This window comes from Oncorhynchus clarkii, chromosome 14, assembly GCF_045791955.1.
Source record: "Oncorhynchus clarkii lewisi isolate Uvic-CL-2024 chromosome 14, UVic_Ocla_1.0, whole genome shotgun sequence".
Lineage (NCBI taxonomy): Eukaryota > Metazoa > Chordata > Actinopteri > Salmoniformes > Salmonidae > Oncorhynchus > Oncorhynchus clarkii.
This window is the reverse complement of record NC_092160.1, coordinates 35,209,695-35,227,215: the sequence shown is the minus strand read 5'-3', so window position 1 is coordinate 35,227,215 and position 17,521 is coordinate 35,209,695. Positions and strand designations below refer to the sequence as shown.

The following is a 17,521-nucleotide window of genomic DNA, read 5'->3' as shown; positions in this document are numbered from 1 at the left end:
CATGAAGTAAAAATAAAAGTTGTCAAAAACATAAATAGTCAATTAAAGTAAAGAACAGATACCCCAAAAAATGACTTAAGTAATACTTTAAAGTATTTTTACTGAAGTACTTTACACCACTGGATTAGACCAGTTCTTCCAGACATTAGAGAACAGCTGGCTAGATAGATGAGAGAAAAGGCTTTATTGGTATGCAATACTTGGACCGACGCCACCCAACCAGTGATAATGACTCCATTAGACCCATCACTCACTTTCCCTCACTCCCCCCTCCCTCCCTCCCTCCCTGCCTCCCTCCCTCCCTCCCTCTCTCTCTCTCTCTCTCTCTCTCTCTCTCTCTCCCTCTCTCTCTCTCTCCCTCTCCCTCCCTCCCTCCCTCCCTCTCTCTCTCTCGCTCTCTCTCTCTCGCACTCTCTCTCTCGCTCGCCCTATCTCTCTCGCTCTCCCTCCCTTTCTCTTTCTCTCTCTCCCTCCCTCTCTCTCTACCCTCCCTCTCACCCTCCCTCCCTCCTGATCACACGGTAAGTTGGCTAATGTCATGATTTCTCCCTCCTCACACCTCTACAGCCCTGCCTGTCTGCCTCTCTCTCGCTCAGGGCTTCAATTACTTACAAATGCCCCTGTTACAGCCGGATAGGCGCTGACAGCATTCAAATGGATTATTGCATCAGAGAGGCTATGGAGTCACCAGGGGGAGGTTTAGAGGTGAAACACAGGGTATCTGTAGCTAGCAGTGAGTTAGCTTGTCTTCCCTTTCTCATTCCTCCTTCGCTCTCATCCCTCCTTCCCTCTCTCATCCCTCCTTCCCTCTCTCATCCCTCCTTCCCTCTCTCATCCCCCTATTCTCTGTCGGTGGAGTCGTAGGCTGCCAGATGTTTATCACTGGGCCCAGCAGCTAGGCTAAGCTCACACACACACACACACTGTCTCGCTGTTTCTCCCGTCATGGTGCCTACTGGCCGGCACCCGCAGCATCAGCATCAGCCAAGTTGTGGCATGCAGTCCTCTGTCTTTCCTCTCTCCTCCTCTCCTCTCTTCCTCTCCTCTCTCCTCTCCTTTTCTCCTATCCTCTCCCCTTCTCTCCTCTCTCCTCCTCTCCTGTCCCCTCCCTTTCTCTCCTCCTCTCCTATCCTCTCCCCTTCTCTCCTCCTCTCCTCTCCTCTCTCCTCTCTCCTTTTCTCCTATCCTCTCCCCTTCTCTCCTCTCTCCTCTCGTGTCCCCTCCCCTCCTCTCTCTTCCTTTCCTCTCTCCTCCTCTCCTGTCCTCTTCTCTCCTCTCTCCTCCTCTCTCCTCCTCTTCTCTCCTCTCCTCCTCTCTATTCCTATTCTCTTCTTTTTCCTCATCTCCTGTCCCCTCCCCTCCTCTCACTTCCTCTCCCCTCCTCTCTCTTCCTCTCCCCTCCTCTCTCTTCCTCTCCCCTCCTCTCTCTTCCTCTCCCCTCCCCTCCTCCCGACCCCTCCCCTCTCCTCTTGTACCAACTGAGCCACTACAATCCCACTCACTGTCATTCATTCCCTTTAGATATATAGAGATGAATAGATCTATATAGCAGCATGTCCTCCCCCTCTAGCTCTCAGGTTTATCCTCTTCATTATTGGAATCAGCCAGCTAGCATAATAACACAACAGAACCTGTAGATGCACCAAAGGGTAGCTCTCTCTCTCTCTTCTCTCTCTCTCTCTCTCTCTCTCTCTCTCTCTCTCTCTCTCTCTCTCTCTCTCTCTCTCTCTCTCTCAATTTAATTTAAAGGTCTTTATTGGCATGGAAAAACATATGTTAGCATTGCCAAAGCAAGTGAAATAGATAATAAACAAAAGTGAAATAAACAATATAAAGTGAACAGTAAACATTACACTCACAAAAGTTCCAAGGGATTAGAGACATTTCAAAGGTCATATTATGACCATATACACTGCATTCAGAAAGTATTCAGACCCCTTGACTGTTTCCACATTTTGTTACGTTACAACCTTATTCTAAAATGTATTAAATCGCTTTTTTCCTCATCAATCTACACACAATACCCCATAATGACATCACAATACCCCATAATGACATCACAATACCCCATAATGACGTCACAATACCCCATAATGACAAAGCAAAAACTGTTTTTTTATTTTATTTGTGCAAATGTACTAAACAGGTAAAACTGAAATATCACATTTGCATAAGTATTCAGACCCTTTACTCAGTACTTTGTTGAAGCATATTTGGCAGCGATTACAGCCTCGAGTCTTCTTGAGTGTGACGCTACAAGCTTGGCACACCTGTAATTGGGGAGATTCACTCATTCTTCTCTACAGTTCCTCTCAAGCTCTGTCAGGTTGGATGGGGAGCATCGCTACACAGTTAATTTCAGGTCTCTCCAGAGATGTTCGATCGGGTTCAAGTCCGGGCTCTGGCTGGGCCATTCAAGGACATTCAGAGACTTGTCCCGAATACAACACACTCCTGTGTTGTATTGGCTGTGTGCTTAGGGTCGTTGTCTTGTTGGAAGGTGAACCTTCACCTCAGTCTGAGGTACTGAGTGCTCTGGAGCAGGTTTTTATCAAGGATCTCTCTTTACTTTGCTACGTTCATCTTTCCCTCGATCATGACTAGTTTCCCAGTCCCTGCTGCTGAAAACATCCCCACAGCATGATGCTGCCACCACCATGCTTCACCGTAGGGATGGTGCCAGGTTCCCTCCAGACATGATGCTTGGCATCCAGGCCAAAGAGTTCAATCTTGGTTTCATCAGACCAGAGCATCTTGTTTCTCATGGTCTGAGAGTCCTTAAGGTGCCTTTTGGCAAACTCCAAGTGGGCTGTCCTGTGCCTTTTACTGAGGAGTGGCTTCCATTGGGCCACTCTACCATAAAGGCCTGATTGGTGGAGTGATGCAGAGATGGTTCTCCTTCTGGAAGGTTTTCCCATCTCCAGAGCTCTGTCAGAATGACCATCGGTTTCATGGTCACCTACCTGACCAAGGCACTTCTCCCCCGATTTCTCAGTTTGGCCAGGTAGCCAGCTCTAGGAAGAGTCTTGGTGGTTCCAAACTTCTTCCGTTTAAGAATGATGGAGGCCACTGTGTTCTTGGGGACCTTCAATGCTGCAGAAATGTTTTGGTACCCTTCCCCTGATCTGTGCCTCGACACAATCCTGTCTCGGAGCTCTACGGACAATTCCTTCGACATAATGGCTTGGTTTTCTTCTCTGACATGCACTGTCAGCTGTGGGACCTTATATAGACATGTGTGTGCCTTTCCAAAATCATGTCCAATCAATTGAATTTACCACAGGTGGACTCCAATCAAGTTGTAGAAACATCTCAAGGATGATCAATGGAAACAGGATGCACCTGAGCTCAATTTTGAGTCTCATTGCAAAGAGACTGAATACTTATGTAAAGAAGCTATTTCTGTTTTTATTTTTTATGTCTGAAAACCTGTTTTCGCTTTGTCATTTTGAGGTAATGTGTGTAGATTAATGAGGGGAACATTTTTATTTAAACAATTTTAGAGTAATGTGAAAACAGTCAAGGGGTCTGAACACTTTCCAAATGCACTGTAGGTACAGTGTCTAGATGGAATTTGTATTTTGTGGTCCTGGCAACTGGACCTCTTTTCTCTGGAATTAGTATACACAGAAGAAGCTCTTCACTAGCACGTCGTAGAGGTGGAGAGAAAATGAGTCGTCACGACGACAACGACAACAATCAAAAGACATTCATGGTGTTTGGTTCGGACGTGTTTGGTTGGTCCCCCTCCTCAAGCACACAGCGAGCAGCCATTGAGACGAAGCGCCGAAGCTTTTAAGTACCGCAGGATGAGTTTTAGTGAAAGCCTGAAACCTCAGCAGTAAGTTGTTTTTTTGGGTTGTTGTCATATTTTTTCCTACAACTAGACGAGAAGCGGCTTGGAGATTTTAGCTTTAGGTTGTCACATTTCAGCCTTGCTTTGCAAAACACGTTTCACAAATAACAGGGACATGTAACGTTAAACCCAAAACTACCTCCACTCAAAAAAACACTGTGAAATAAATTATAACATAAATACTGTACTCTGGATGGGTAAACTGTACATAGAACGAGCTGTTATCTACACTATTACACAGGAATCATTTAAGACACCAAGCTGTTATTTACACTATTTAAGACTATTAGACAAATATAATCACTTGTTCTTAAAAAGGTCTTGACTTGACATTGACAAGCTCGGATATTCACCATCATTTTCAGTAGAAGAAAGGTTCATACATGAATAATACTGGTGGATGGAAGAGGAGATGGAGGGTAGAGGAGGAGATGGATGGTAGAGGAGGAGATGGAAGAGGAGGATGGACATATAGGGAAGAGGAGGAGGAGATGGAGGGTAGAGGAGGAGATGGATGGTAGAGGAGGAGATGGAAGAGGAGGATGGACATATAGGGAAGAGGAGGAGGAGATGGAGGGTAGAGGAGGAGATGGATGGTAGAGGAGGAGATGGAAGAGGAGGATGGACATATAGGGAAGAGGAGGAGATGGAGGGTAGAGGAGGAGATGGAGGGTAGAGGTGGAGATGGAAGAGGAGGAGATGGAGGGTAGAGGAGGAGATGGAAGAGAAGGAGATGGAGGGTAGAGGAGGAGATGGAAGAGGAGGAGATGGAGGGTAGAGGAGGAGATGGAAGAGGAGGAGATGGAGGGTAGAGGAGGAGATGGAAGAGGAGGAGATGGAGTGTAGAGGAGGAGATGGAAGAGGAGGAGATGGAGGGTAGAGGAGGAGATGGAAGTGGAGGATGGATATATAGGGAAGAGGAGGAGATGGAAGAGGAGGAGGAGATGGAGGGTAGAGGAGGAGATGGAGGGTAGAGGAGGAGATGGAGGGTAGAGGAGGAGATGGAAGAGGAGGAGGAGATGGAGGGTAGAGGAGGAGATGGAGGGTAGAGGAGGAGATGGAAGAGGAGGATGGATATATAGGGAAGAGGAGGAGATGGAGGGTAGAGTAGGAGATGGAAGAGGAGGAGATGGAGGGTAGAGGAGGAGATGGAGGGTAGAGGAGGAGATGGAGGGTAGAGGAGGAGATGGAAGTGGAGGATGGATATATAGGGAAGAGGATGAGATGGAAGAGGAGGAGGAGATGGAAGAGGAGGGTGAGATGGAGGGTAGAGGAGGAGATGGAAGAGGAGGAGGAGATGGAGGGTAGAGGAGGAGATGGAAGAGGAGGAGATGGAAGAGGAGGAGATGGAGGGTAGAGGAGGAGATGGAAGATGAGGATGGATATATAGGGAAGAGGAGGAGATGGAGGGTAGAGGAGGAGATGGAAGAGGAGGAGATGGAAGAGGAGGAGATGGAGGGTAGAGGAGGAGATGGAAGAGGAGGATGGATATATAGGGAAGAGGAGGAGATGGAGGGCAGAGGATGAGATGGAAGAGGAGGATGGATATATAGGGAAGAGGAGGAGATAGAAGAGGAGGAGATGGAGGGTAGAGGAGGAGATGGAAGAGGAGGAGATGGAGGGTAGAGGAGGAGATGGGAGAGGAGGAGGAGGAGGAGATGGAGGGATATATAGGGAGGTGGAAGAGGAGGAGATGGAGGGATATATAGGGAGGTGGAGGAGGAGGAGATGGAGGGATATAAAGGGAGGTGGAAGAGGAGGAGATGTAGGGATATATAGGGAGGTGGAAGAGGAGGAGATGGAGGGATATATAGGGAGGTGGAGGAGGAGGAGATGGAAGAGGAGTAGGGTGGGGGTGGGGGTTGAGGGATGCAGAAGGAGGGTGGAGGTGGGGGTTGAGGGATGCAGAAGGAGGGGGGAGGTGGGGCTTCCCCTGGCCTGGTAGACCTTGTTCTCTGGGGCAGTGTTCTTTCTGCTTGTCTCTCTGACCCTCAGCCTGCAGCCAAGGCACATAATCCCACCTCTCCTTCATCTTCTCCATGACATCTGTCCATCTCTCTGTCTGTGTGTCCCGAGGGTAGAGCTGTCATTTAGTCCAGGTCTCTCTGTCTCTCTCTCTCCCTCTCTCTCTCTCCCTCCTGTAGCAGGGAGCGTGATAGTGTCAACAAGCCTCCCTTTCCTTGCCTGGTTTACTCCAGCACATAATCCCAAACACTGCACTCATAAAGTGTGTGTGTGCTTTTGAAATGCATTTCCATAATTTCCCTTCCTCCGATAGCCACAGCGCTTTAGATACACATACATAACCCCACTCAGAACAGGGAACGCAGCTGACACAGAAACACATTGTTCCGGCTTTCATTCCGACTCCTCATTGTCTCAACAATACACTGACACTAAGAGAACGGTGAGCATCAGTGAAGAAATGTCTAATCCTAGTGGTGCGAAAATCCCATCTCTGTATCTCAAATAGTTGTATTAATTATTAGACCATTGACCAGGGCCCATAGATCAGGGCCCATAGATCAGGGCCCATTGACCAGGGCCCATAAACCAGGGCCCATAGACCAGGGCCCATAGACCAGGGCCCATTGACCAGGGCCCATTGACCAGGGCCCATTGACCAGGGCCCGTAGACCAGGGCCCGTAGACCAAGGCCCGTAGACCAGGGCCCGTGTAGGAATTCACTGGTAATGAGAGAGATGCTGTGAGTGTGTGTGTGTGTCTGTGTCCCGGGCCCTTGTAGGAATACACTGGTAATGAGAGAGATGCTGTGAGTGTGTGTCTGTGTGTCTGTGTCCCAGGCCCCTGTAGGAATGCACTGGTAATGAGAGAGATGATGTGAGTGTGTGTGTGTGTGATGACTTGTTTCTGGTTTCTTGATTGTCACGTGTGTGTGCGTCAGTGTACCCGCCTGTGTGTGCGTTTGTCCTCTGTCAACCCGTCACATGCAGCGGCTTCAGTCCCCTCCTATCCTCAGCCAGCCAGCCAGCCAGCCAGCCAGACCAACAGTCCCCTCCTCTCCTCTCCTCAGCCAGCCAGCCAGACCAACAGTCCCCTCCTCTCCTCTCCTCAGCCAGCCAGCCAGCCGGCCAGCCAGACCAACAGTCCCCTCTTCTCCTCAGCCAGCCAGCCAGCCAGCTAGCCAGCCAGACCAACAGTCCCCTCCTCTCCTCAGCCAGCCAGTCGACCAGCTAGCCAGCCAGACCAACAGTCCCCTCCTATCCTCAGCCAGCCAGCCAGCCAGCCAGCCAGACCAACAGTCCCCTCCTCTCCTCTCCTCAGCCAGCCAGCCAGACCAACAGTCCCCTCCTCTCCTCTCCTCAGCCAGCCAGCCAGCCGGCCAGCCAGACCAACAGTCCCCTCTTCTCCTCAGCCAGCCAGCCAGCCAGCTAGCCAGCCAGACCAACAGTCCCCTCCTCTCCTCAGCCAGCCAGTCGACCAGCTAGCCAGCCAGACCAACAGTCCCCTCCTCTCCTCAGCCAGCCAGTCGGCCAGCTAGCCAGCCAGACCAACAGTCCCCTCCTCTCCTCAGCCAGCCAGCCAGCCAGACCAACAGTCCCCTCTTCTCCTCAGCCAGCCAGCCAGCCAGCCGGCCAGCCAGACCAACAGTCCCCTCCTCTCCTCAGCCAGCCAGCCAGCCAGCTAGCCAGCCAAACCAACAGTCCCCTCCTCTCCTCAGCCAGCCAGTCGACCAGCTAGCCAGCCAGACCAACAGTCCCCTCCTCTCCTCTCCTCAGCCAGCCAGCCAGCCAGACCAACAGTCCCCAGGAAATGTGTGACAGAGCCAGTGTGTGTTTGAACATGTCTGCGCTCGCAGCGATAAGCAGATCAAAAGCAGAGAATCTTTTCATGTAATTGGCTTCAAGAAGCACAGTGCCAAAGCATCTCATATCCGTCCGCAGTAACACTCACTCTGAAAAGGAGATTATTGGGCAGGCAGGGAGGGAGGAGAGAGAGAATGGAGGAGATGGAGGGAGCTTCATTGTTGCTCATTAAAGCCCAGTAAGACGAGGAGGAGAAGGAGACGGGAGGTGTCAGAGATAAATGTCAGGTTGTCCAAGGCCAAGGGTCTTGTTAGAGATGTTTAAATGTTATGTTCCCTGTCATAAAACTCACAGCATTATTCACAATATCCTAGTTTTGATGTTCATCTCAGACACTTGACCTGACGCCGATTGTCCCGCCTGTCTTTCTTCTTCTGCTGCTGATGTCAAATGATGATGTGTGCTAAACCTAGAGAACCTCTGTGAAGCTAAACGGCTCTCCGCCAATCTCTCCACCTCAGGTCAGCCTTTTAAGCTTGACCCGAAGACGGCCCACAAGAAGCTGCGTCTGTCCAACGACTGCCTGACCATGGAGAAAGATGAGAGCTCCCTGAAGAAGAGCCACACTCCAGAACGTTTCAGCAGCACGGGGTCGTACGGAGCAGCGGGATCCGTCTTCATGGACAGCGGCTGTCACTACTGGGAGGTGCTGCTGGGCGCCTCCACCTGGTGAGTTGGGTTTTTGATAATACTGTTCACAGCTTCAAGCAGAAACACTTTATTTACCTCCATCAATCATTTAATATCCACTATTGTATAATCTTTGAATAATCTTTTATCGATACAAAATAAGAAACGATTCTAAAATGTTGAATTTTCTACACTTTTGATTTCTTCTCTACAATAGTGACAACAGACGTGCGATACTTATGCGCCTGTTTTCACTGAACGTTCCAAACCTCAGTCAATGACTGGCCCCTTTCTAACGCTCTGTAATCCCCTCTGACAGGTACGCTGTGGGCGTGGCTTACAAGTCAGCCCCTAAGAACGAGTGGAGTGGAAAGAACTCCTCCTCCTGGGTGTTGTCCCGCTGTAACAACAACTTCATGGTGCGTCACAATGGCAAGGAGATGCTGGTGGAGGCCAGCCACCAGCTCAGACGTCTGGGAGTCCTTCTGGACTACGACAACAACTCCCTGTCCTTCTACGACGCCATGAACTCCCAACACCTGCACACCTTCGAGGTCAGTTTCCTGCTCCCCGTGGCGCCCACCTTCATGATCTGGAACAAGTCGGTGATGATCCTGTCGGGGCTTCCTGTGCCGGACTTTGTGGACTGCCCTGAGGAACACCAGGAGGGGATGACGACCCTGTGTCGCCAGCAGGAGTCACCCTACGTGTCGGGTATGAAGGGCTGTCACTGAGACCGGGACTGGGGCTGCGACTCGGCCTGTTGTCAAAGAGACGGCTGAGATTGGGGTCGTTGTCACGGAGACCGATGAGGGCTTGTACTGGACTCACTGGACTGGGCTGGGTTTGACTCACTTACTTCCTGGGTTTGTGGGCCAATGGGGTTGAATCTTCCTCATTTTCCCCAGCTCTCCTTTCTCGTCGTGGATGGTTTCAGTTACAATGCCTACTAACTTGTCTCAGTGTGAGGATGTGTTTTGTTGTTTATGATATTTACAAATCATCACAGAAGCTTGACTTGCATTATGTGACTACTCGTCTTGTATTATAAGAAACTTTATTAATCATGATTGATTAGAGAATGTTAATTATTCATGAATAATAAGTTGCTTTTTAGAGTTACATTTATTTCCCTAGTGTGTAAAAAAAAAAGACAGAAAATGAATTTGGGCACCATTGTTCTTCCTCTAGAAAGCATAGTGAATTTATATTGTATAGAAAACGGATATGATTATGATGTTTATGCGTTTCTTAACACAGTAAAAATTGACCAAACTGACGGAGAAAAAAAGTTCACAAAGTTGAATATTCAGGGAGGAAACGGTTAGAACCTTTTGATTTACTATCGGTTTTGATGTCATAGCATGATATGTATTTCCTATGTGATTGGTTCACACCTCATGTTTTGTTTTGGTTTTGTTCTGTCGAAAAGCATGCTGCGTTACGGGATCCCACTTTAAACCTCTGGTTCACAGGTTATTCTATATAAACTCTATCTCCTTAACCTTTTACTGGTTCATTTCCTGGTTATCATGAGGCACTCCGTGACCCCTGACCAATAGAATCCCTCACTGTCACCACGGAGCTCCACCACCTCCCCTCACGTCCAATCACTGGTCGAGGTTTTACCTTACTACAGAGAGGTGCGTTGTTATCGTTTGTTCCTTTGTATAAAGTCCCGAGACAATGAAGAGCTGTTATTTTTTTATAGAAATCATCTGATTTTCAGTCAAAGAAGAGCACATATTAACCAGATATGGAGAAGAGAAGACCATTACAAATCTATGACATTTTCATCAAAACAGTTAAGCGTTACATAATCCTATATTTATTTTGGGCCTGCTTTTTATGAGTCGGTGGTGTAGATTATAAATATGATTTTCCTCTGATTGATATTCAGGGATTGAATACGTAGTGGGTCTGATCAAGACAATCAATAGTATATTGTTATGCAGGCAGGTGAAACATAACAAGGAATGTGTAACAGGAAAAGGGATGAACTGGGAGAATGAAATACTTGACATACTAACTGTTACTTACCGAAAACAAAATGGATGCTTTATTTTTTACAGTGAATTAAACGTAGTAGTGAAGATATTGGGAACAGACAGACTCGTACTACTGGTAATACCACTGTCCTGATGGCTGTGGTTCCATCTCACTCCACACATCCGTGGATTTACATTGTGTACCCAGATGGCACCCTATTCCCAATATAGTACACATCTTTTGAAAGTCAAAAATAATGCGCTATGTGGGGAATAGAGTGCCATTCAATCCAACCGTAGTTTTCCATTCCATTTCCTGTTTTTTATTAAGTTCCTGTTTTTAATTGAAAGCACAAACTACCCAATCTGGCAGATTTCTACTTGGCAGAGTGAGAGTTGGAGACAGAGCGACAGATATATGAATGGATCTGTATCTAACTGCCGGTGAGCCAGGAGTACCGTTATAGACCTAAGACGACAACGATTCAGTCACATGACCAGGGTCTTCTGTTTTAAAGAGCTAGCTGAATTCTGAACACAAGAGGTCAGAGGTCTTTTAGGTAACAGTGCTTTGATTATAACAGGTGGGAACACTTCACTGTAGACACCTTTTATGTATGCATTCATAAAGCCTTTATAACAGCTACATAAGACATAACATCGGTTTTTATGGCGCTAATAAAGGCGATACAAAAGGTCACAAAGCTGGATAAAGAGGTTGTTCTCTTTTCTTTGGTCGAGCAGCAGATTTTGTGAATGTTAACATTTCTTGAATTCTCAGAAAGCTGATCAAGGTGATGTAAACAAGAGGTGGAAGCTGGCTGTTGATTTCTGAGCTAAAACTGACAAGCTCAATTCATTTGTACAAGAAGTGCATTTGACTTGGGGGTTACGTACCGCATGCATGATAATGTTGTCTCTGATCTACTTGGTCCATACAGTCTGTGTATCTCATGAACGTTTTATAGAAACAGATTAATAACGAAATGTCTATTTGAAATATACAACTTTATTGAGACATCTGTGTCTCATGCATATCATTCAGGTAGTTTTGCTGTGCTTTGTGCTACTACTACCGGTCAATAAACATACTAAGAATAATTGACTATCTTTGTAGTTCAGTAAGTTTACAGAGCCTTCTAGACATGATGGAATAGATCATTATTTTGCATTTCTGTTGTGTTTCTGAAGGAATTATTTTGTACAACTCTAGAAAAATCTCTCTTTACTTCTCCCCATTGATATGTGGATCAATCAACAACTGTGTTCAGTACAACAACATCAACATAACGCTTCTGTTTCAATAGATATCTGACTTGTAGAAAGAAAATTATGTAAATCATCGGGGGGGAAATATATATTATATAAAATTGTATAATATACATAAAATATATGAAGTAATGTTATTTATGTGAACTTAAAAGTCCAATTAAAAGTCTGATCAAAAAAAAGTTTTGAGTGATCGTATTCTGTTATTATCCTCGCTTTCCTTCACTCTTTCCACAGATATCTCCTTGCTTCCACAGTCTGATCTGTAGCTGTCACATGAAGATATCGTAACCTCCCATGATGGACAGAAAGATATGACATGCCATCATTCAGCATGTAGCTCAGCATCTCGTTTGGTTTGTAGGGAAGGGTTGCCTAAGGCTGCCTTCTCAGGCCCGGGGGCAATGGGCAGGGGTAGGGGTATGAGAGAGGCCTGCTGGGCTGACAGGGAATACAGGGCCCTGGGTTAGGTGGAGTGGCTTTTAAAAAAACGTTTTTACATTATGAAGGGCTTGACATTAATTCATTAATTTTACCTTGGTCTGTAACGCCATGGTGACTAGGTGACTTTAAATTGTATTGTGTTGTATGATGCAAGAAACCAATGTACAAAATAAATGCATTATTATTACCATACAGCAATTTAGGCAATGTCCATGTATTTATATATTCTAAATTACATTACTTTACTTAGATTTGTGTGTGACCGTTCAGGCACTGTGTTATGTGGTGATAAGCACTGTGTCTCCAGTGTGCATTCACAGCCCGGTGCGCTCGGTGCCAGCTCCCCTCACTTGCCGTGTGAAAATGAGCATCCAGCCAGGACGGGTTGTGCCAGCTCTACGCTCTAGACCTCCAGTGCGCCTCCACAGTCCAGTACGTCCTGTGCCTCCTCCCTGCACTCGCCCTGAGGTGCGTGTCATCAGCCCGGTGCCACCTGTACCAGTCCCAAGCATCAGGCCTCCAGTGCGCCTCCACAGTCCAGAGCTTCCGGCGACAGTTCCCAGCCCGGAACCTCCTGAGACGGTCCATAGCGATAGCCTTCTCCTGCGCCGATGCCCAGTCTAAGCACAGCGTCCAGTCCCACTCCATGGCGGGAGCCTTCCCCTGCGCCGATGCCTAGTCTAAGCACGGCGTCCAGTCCAGCTCCAAGGCCAGAGTCTTCTTCTACCTTGGTGCCCAGTCCAGGCACAGCGTCCAGTCCCAGCGTCGATGAGCGTTACAGTATTGTTGTGAAATTGTTAGTAATTACTTGTTAGATATTACTGCACTGTTGGAGCTAGAAACACAAGCATTTCGCTACACCCACAATTACATCTGCTAAACACAAATCTGCAAAAAGTTTTGAGAAGGACACAAATATTAATTTCAAAGTTTGCTGCTTCAGTGTCTTTAGATATATTTGTCAGATGTTACTATGGAATACTGAAGTATAATTACAAGCATTCCATAAGTGTCAAAGGTTTTTATTGACAAATGCATGAAGTTGATGAAAAGAGTCAATATTTGCTCTGTTGACCCTTCTTTGTCAAGACCTCTGCAATCCACCCTGGCATACTGTCAATTAACTTCTGGGCCACATCCTGACTGATGGCAGCCCATTCTTGCATAATCAATGCTTGGAGTTTGTCAGAATTTGTGGGGTTTTGTTTGTCCATCCGCCTCTTGAGGATTGACCACAAGTTCTCAATGGGATTAAGGTCTGGGGAGTTTCCTGGCTATGGACCCAAAATACCGATGTTTTGTTCCCCGAGCCACTTAGTTATCACTTTTGCCTTATGGCAAGGTGCTCCATCATGCTGGAAAAGGCATTGTTCGTCACCAAACTGTTCCTGGATGGTTGGGAGAAGTTAATCTTGGAGGATGTACCATTGTGTTGGTACCATTCTTTATTCAAATCTGTGTTCTTATGCAAAATTGTGAGTGAAACCCCTCCCTTGGCTGAGAAGCAACCCCACACATGAATGGTCTCAGGATGCTTTACTGTTGGCATGACACAGGACTGATGGTAGCGCTCACCTTGTCTTCTCCGCACAAGGTTTTTTCCAGATGCCCCAAACAATTGGAAAGGGATTCATCAGAGAAAATGACTTTACCCCAGTCCTCAGCAGTCCAATCTCTGTACCTGCAGAATATCAGTCTGTCCCTAATGTTTTTCCTGGAGAGAAGTGGCTTCTTTGCTGCCCTTCTTGACACCAAGCCATCCTCCAAAAGTGTTCACCTCACTGTGCGTGCAGATGTACTCACACCTGCCTGCTGCCATTCCTGAGCAAGCTCTGTACTGGTGGTGCCCCGATCTCGCAGCTGAATCAACTTTAGGAGACAGTCCTGGTGCTTGCTGGACTTTCTTGGGCACCCTGAAGACTTCTTCACAACACTTGAACCGCTCTCCTTGAAGTTCTTCATGATCCGATAAATGGTTGATTTAGGTGCAATCTTACTGGCAGCAATATCCTTGCCTGTGAAGCCCTTTTTGTGCAAAGCAATGATGACGGCACGTGTTTCCTTGCAGGTAACCATGGTTTACAGAGGAAGAACAATGATTCCACGCACCAGTTTTGAAGCTTCCAGTCTGTTATTCGAACTCAATCAGCATGACAGAGTGATCTCCAGCCTTGTCCTCGTCAACACTCACACCTGTGTTAATGAGAGAATCACTGACATGATGTCAGCTGGTCCTTTTGTAGCAGGGCTGAAATCCAGTGGAAATGTTTTTGGGGGGATTCAGTTCATTTGCATGGCAAAGAGGGACTTTGCAATTATTTGCATTTCATTTGATCACTCTTCATAACATTCTGGAGTAAATGCAAATTGCCATCATACAAACTGAGGCAGCAGACTTTGTGAAAATTAATATTTGTGTCATTCTCAAAACTTTTGGCCACGACTGTATGTGACCAATACAATTTGATTTGTACACTACCTCTCTGCCTATTGGCTTATTTAAAGCCTGTCTCAAAATAACACACCACCTCTTTTACTTAAGACAAGCTTTTTACTGACTGGCTTTTCAAAGACAACAACGACATGTAGACGACTTGTTTTGTGTTCTTGTAGGGAGCAGTAACTCCCCATTGCTGACCTATACTTATCTATAACTTGGCTAATAACTCGACTCAATCTTGCAAAATTAGATTTGTTTGTTTGTTACATTGAAAAGGGGCTGATATAATATTGATTCGATCACAGAAAAATAAACGGTTATTGCAAACTAACGGGGCGAACTCAATGAAGTTGAGGCTGAATGTACAGTGGGGGGAAAAAGTATTTAGTCAGCCACCAATTGTGCAAGTTCTCCCACTTAAAAAGATGAGAGAGGCCTGTAATTTTCATCATAGGTACAACTCAACTATGACAGACAAAATGAGAAAAAAAATCCAGAAAATCACATTGTAGGATTTTTTATGAATTTATTAGCAAATTATGGTGGAAAATAAGTATTTGGTCAATAACAAACAAGCAAGATTTCTGGCTCTCAAAGACCTGTAATTTCTTCTTTAAGAGGCTCCTCTGTCCTCCACTCGTTACCTGTTTTAATGGCACCTGTTTGAACTTGTTATTAGTATAAAAGACACCTGTCCACAACCTCAAACAGTCACACTCCAAACTCCACTATGGCCAAGACCAAAGAGCTGTCAAAGGACACCCAAAACAAAATTGTAGACCTGCACCAGGCTGGGAAGACTGAATCTGCAATAGGTAAGCAGCTTGGTTTGAAGAAATCAACTGTGGGAGCAATTATTAGGAAATGGAAGACATACAAGACCACTGATAATCTCCCTCGATCTGGGGCTACACGCAAGATCTCACCCCGTGGGGTCAAAATGATCACAAGAACGGTGAGCAAAAATCCCAGAACCACACGGGGGGACCTAGTGAATGACCTGCAGAGAGCTGGGACCAAAGTAACAAAGCCTACCATCAGTAACACACTACGCCACCAGGGACTCAAATCCTGCAGTGCCAGACGTGTCCCCCTGCTTAAGCCAGTACATGTCCAGGCCCGTCTGAAGTTTGCTAGAGAGCATTTGGATGATCCAGATGATCCAGAAGAAGATTGGGAGAATGTCATATGGTCAGATGAAACCAAAATAGAACATTTTGGTAAAAACTCAACTCGTCGTGTTTGGAGGACAAAGAATGCTGAGTTGTATCCAAAGAACACCATACCTACTGTGAAGCATGGGGGTGGAAACATCATGCTTTGGGGCTGTTTTTCTGCAAAGGGACCAGGACGACTGATCCGTGTAAAGGAAAGCATGAATGGGGTCATGTATCGTTAGATTTTGAGTGAAAACCTCCTTCCATCAGCAAGGGCATTGAAGATGAAATGTGTCTGGGTCTTTCAGCATGACAATGATCCCAAACACACTGCCCGGGCAACGAAGGTGTGGCTTCGTAAGAAGCATTTCAAGGTCCTGGAGTGGCCTAGCCAGTCTCCAGATCTCAACCCCATAGAAAATCTTTGGAGGGAGTTGAAAGTCCGTGTTGCCCAGCAACAGCCCCAAAACATCACTGCTCTAGAGGAGATCTGCATGGAGGAATGGGCCAAAATACCAGCAACAGTGTGTGAAAACCTTGTGAAGACTTACAGAAAACATTTGATCTCTGTCATTGCCAACAAAGGGTATATAACAAAGTATTGAGATAAACTTTTGTTATTGACCAAATACTTATTTTCCACCCTAATTTGCAAATAAATCCTACAATGTGATTTTCTGTATTTTTTTTTCTCATTTTGTCTGTCATAGTTGAAGTGTACCTATGATGAAAATTACAGGCCTCTGTCATCTTTTTAAGTTGGAGAACTTGCACAATTGGTGGCTGACTAAATACTTTTTTGCCCCACTGTATCTCACAGGAGAAAGCACCCGAGCGAGCGAAACAGCGCCCCTCTTTCTATGTGGAGGCCATCCATCTATCTGATGTCTGTTCCAACCTGGGATTACACTGTTACCGCATGTAGCACTGAAGGCAACGAAAGCCAGCAAGCATCTGGCCTCCCATGACAATAAAACCATGCAAAATTAGCCAATCAGCATTGAGCTGAACTGAGCCAGCGCAACTGTGAATGGTCCTGGCACACCCCAAAAAAGTATAAAATAAAGTATTGTGTACATATGTATTTTATGGGGTATTGTGTATATATTCCTGAGGATTTTTATTTAATCAATTTTAGAATGAGGCTGTAATGTAACAAAATGTGGAAGAAGTGAAGGGGTCTGAATACCTTCCCGAAGGCACTGTATATATCATGGTAGCAAGGCATATCAATTAACATGATTTATAGAGTAAACAATGTAATTGTCATAAGACATAGGTTGTAATATGGCCTTTTTGGGAGGGCGGGGGCTTGGCTTCCCCAGTGATTTTACCCACACACCGCTACTGTGTGTCTGTGCGTTGCATGGTATTTCTTCTGCCTGGTAGTCCTCGGGGAAGTAGTTCCGAGGGAACATTTCCTGTTCTCCTCATCTGCTGTCCCTGGCACAGTCCTACTGTTCTCTATTACCACAACACTAATGTGCTGACCCCAAACTAACTGTGATGAGGTTGGAGCAGAAAAGTCCGGACACCAACAATTTAATCAATACTTTTCTCTCCTCGTTTACCATCTTTACTCCCCCCCCCCCTTTTTTTTTTACAAAAAAAGAATTAGCAGAGTGGAATTAATGTGCACTTCTGATCTCTCTTTCTGCCCTGAATGAGGCATGATGTTGATCTGATGACATATTAGACAGGTTTGGACAATACTACCCTTCATTAACCATTCATGAGTCGTGCCCAAAATTGGCCCCTATTCCCTATAGTGTACTACTGTTGACCAGGGCCCTGTAGGGGCACTATGTGGAGGAGAGTGTGTTATCTTGGATGTATTCTGCCATCTGTGAATATGATGAATATTTAGATATATTTGGATATATTTTGACATTTAGACCTAATTTGATTTA

The 17,521-nt window shown here is 46.1% G+C and overlaps 1 protein-coding gene across 1 annotated transcript in view; it reads left to right on the top strand.

Annotated features, from left to right (window-relative positions):
- LOC139365887 (probable E3 ubiquitin-protein ligase MID2) overlaps positions 1 to 11,752 on the top strand; it is a 109,479-nt gene extending 97,727 nt beyond the window's left edge. The window contains exons 8-9 of the mRNA XM_071102944.1: positions 8,145 to 8,352; positions 8,633 to 11,752. Coding sequence (XP_070959045.1) covers positions 8,145 to 8,352; positions 8,633 to 9,047 — 623 coding nt within the window. The 3' untranslated portion in view covers positions 9,048 to 11,752. The remainder of the gene's footprint in view (positions 1 to 8,144; positions 8,353 to 8,632) is intronic.
- Positions 11,753 to 17,521: the final 5,769 nt, after the last annotated feature.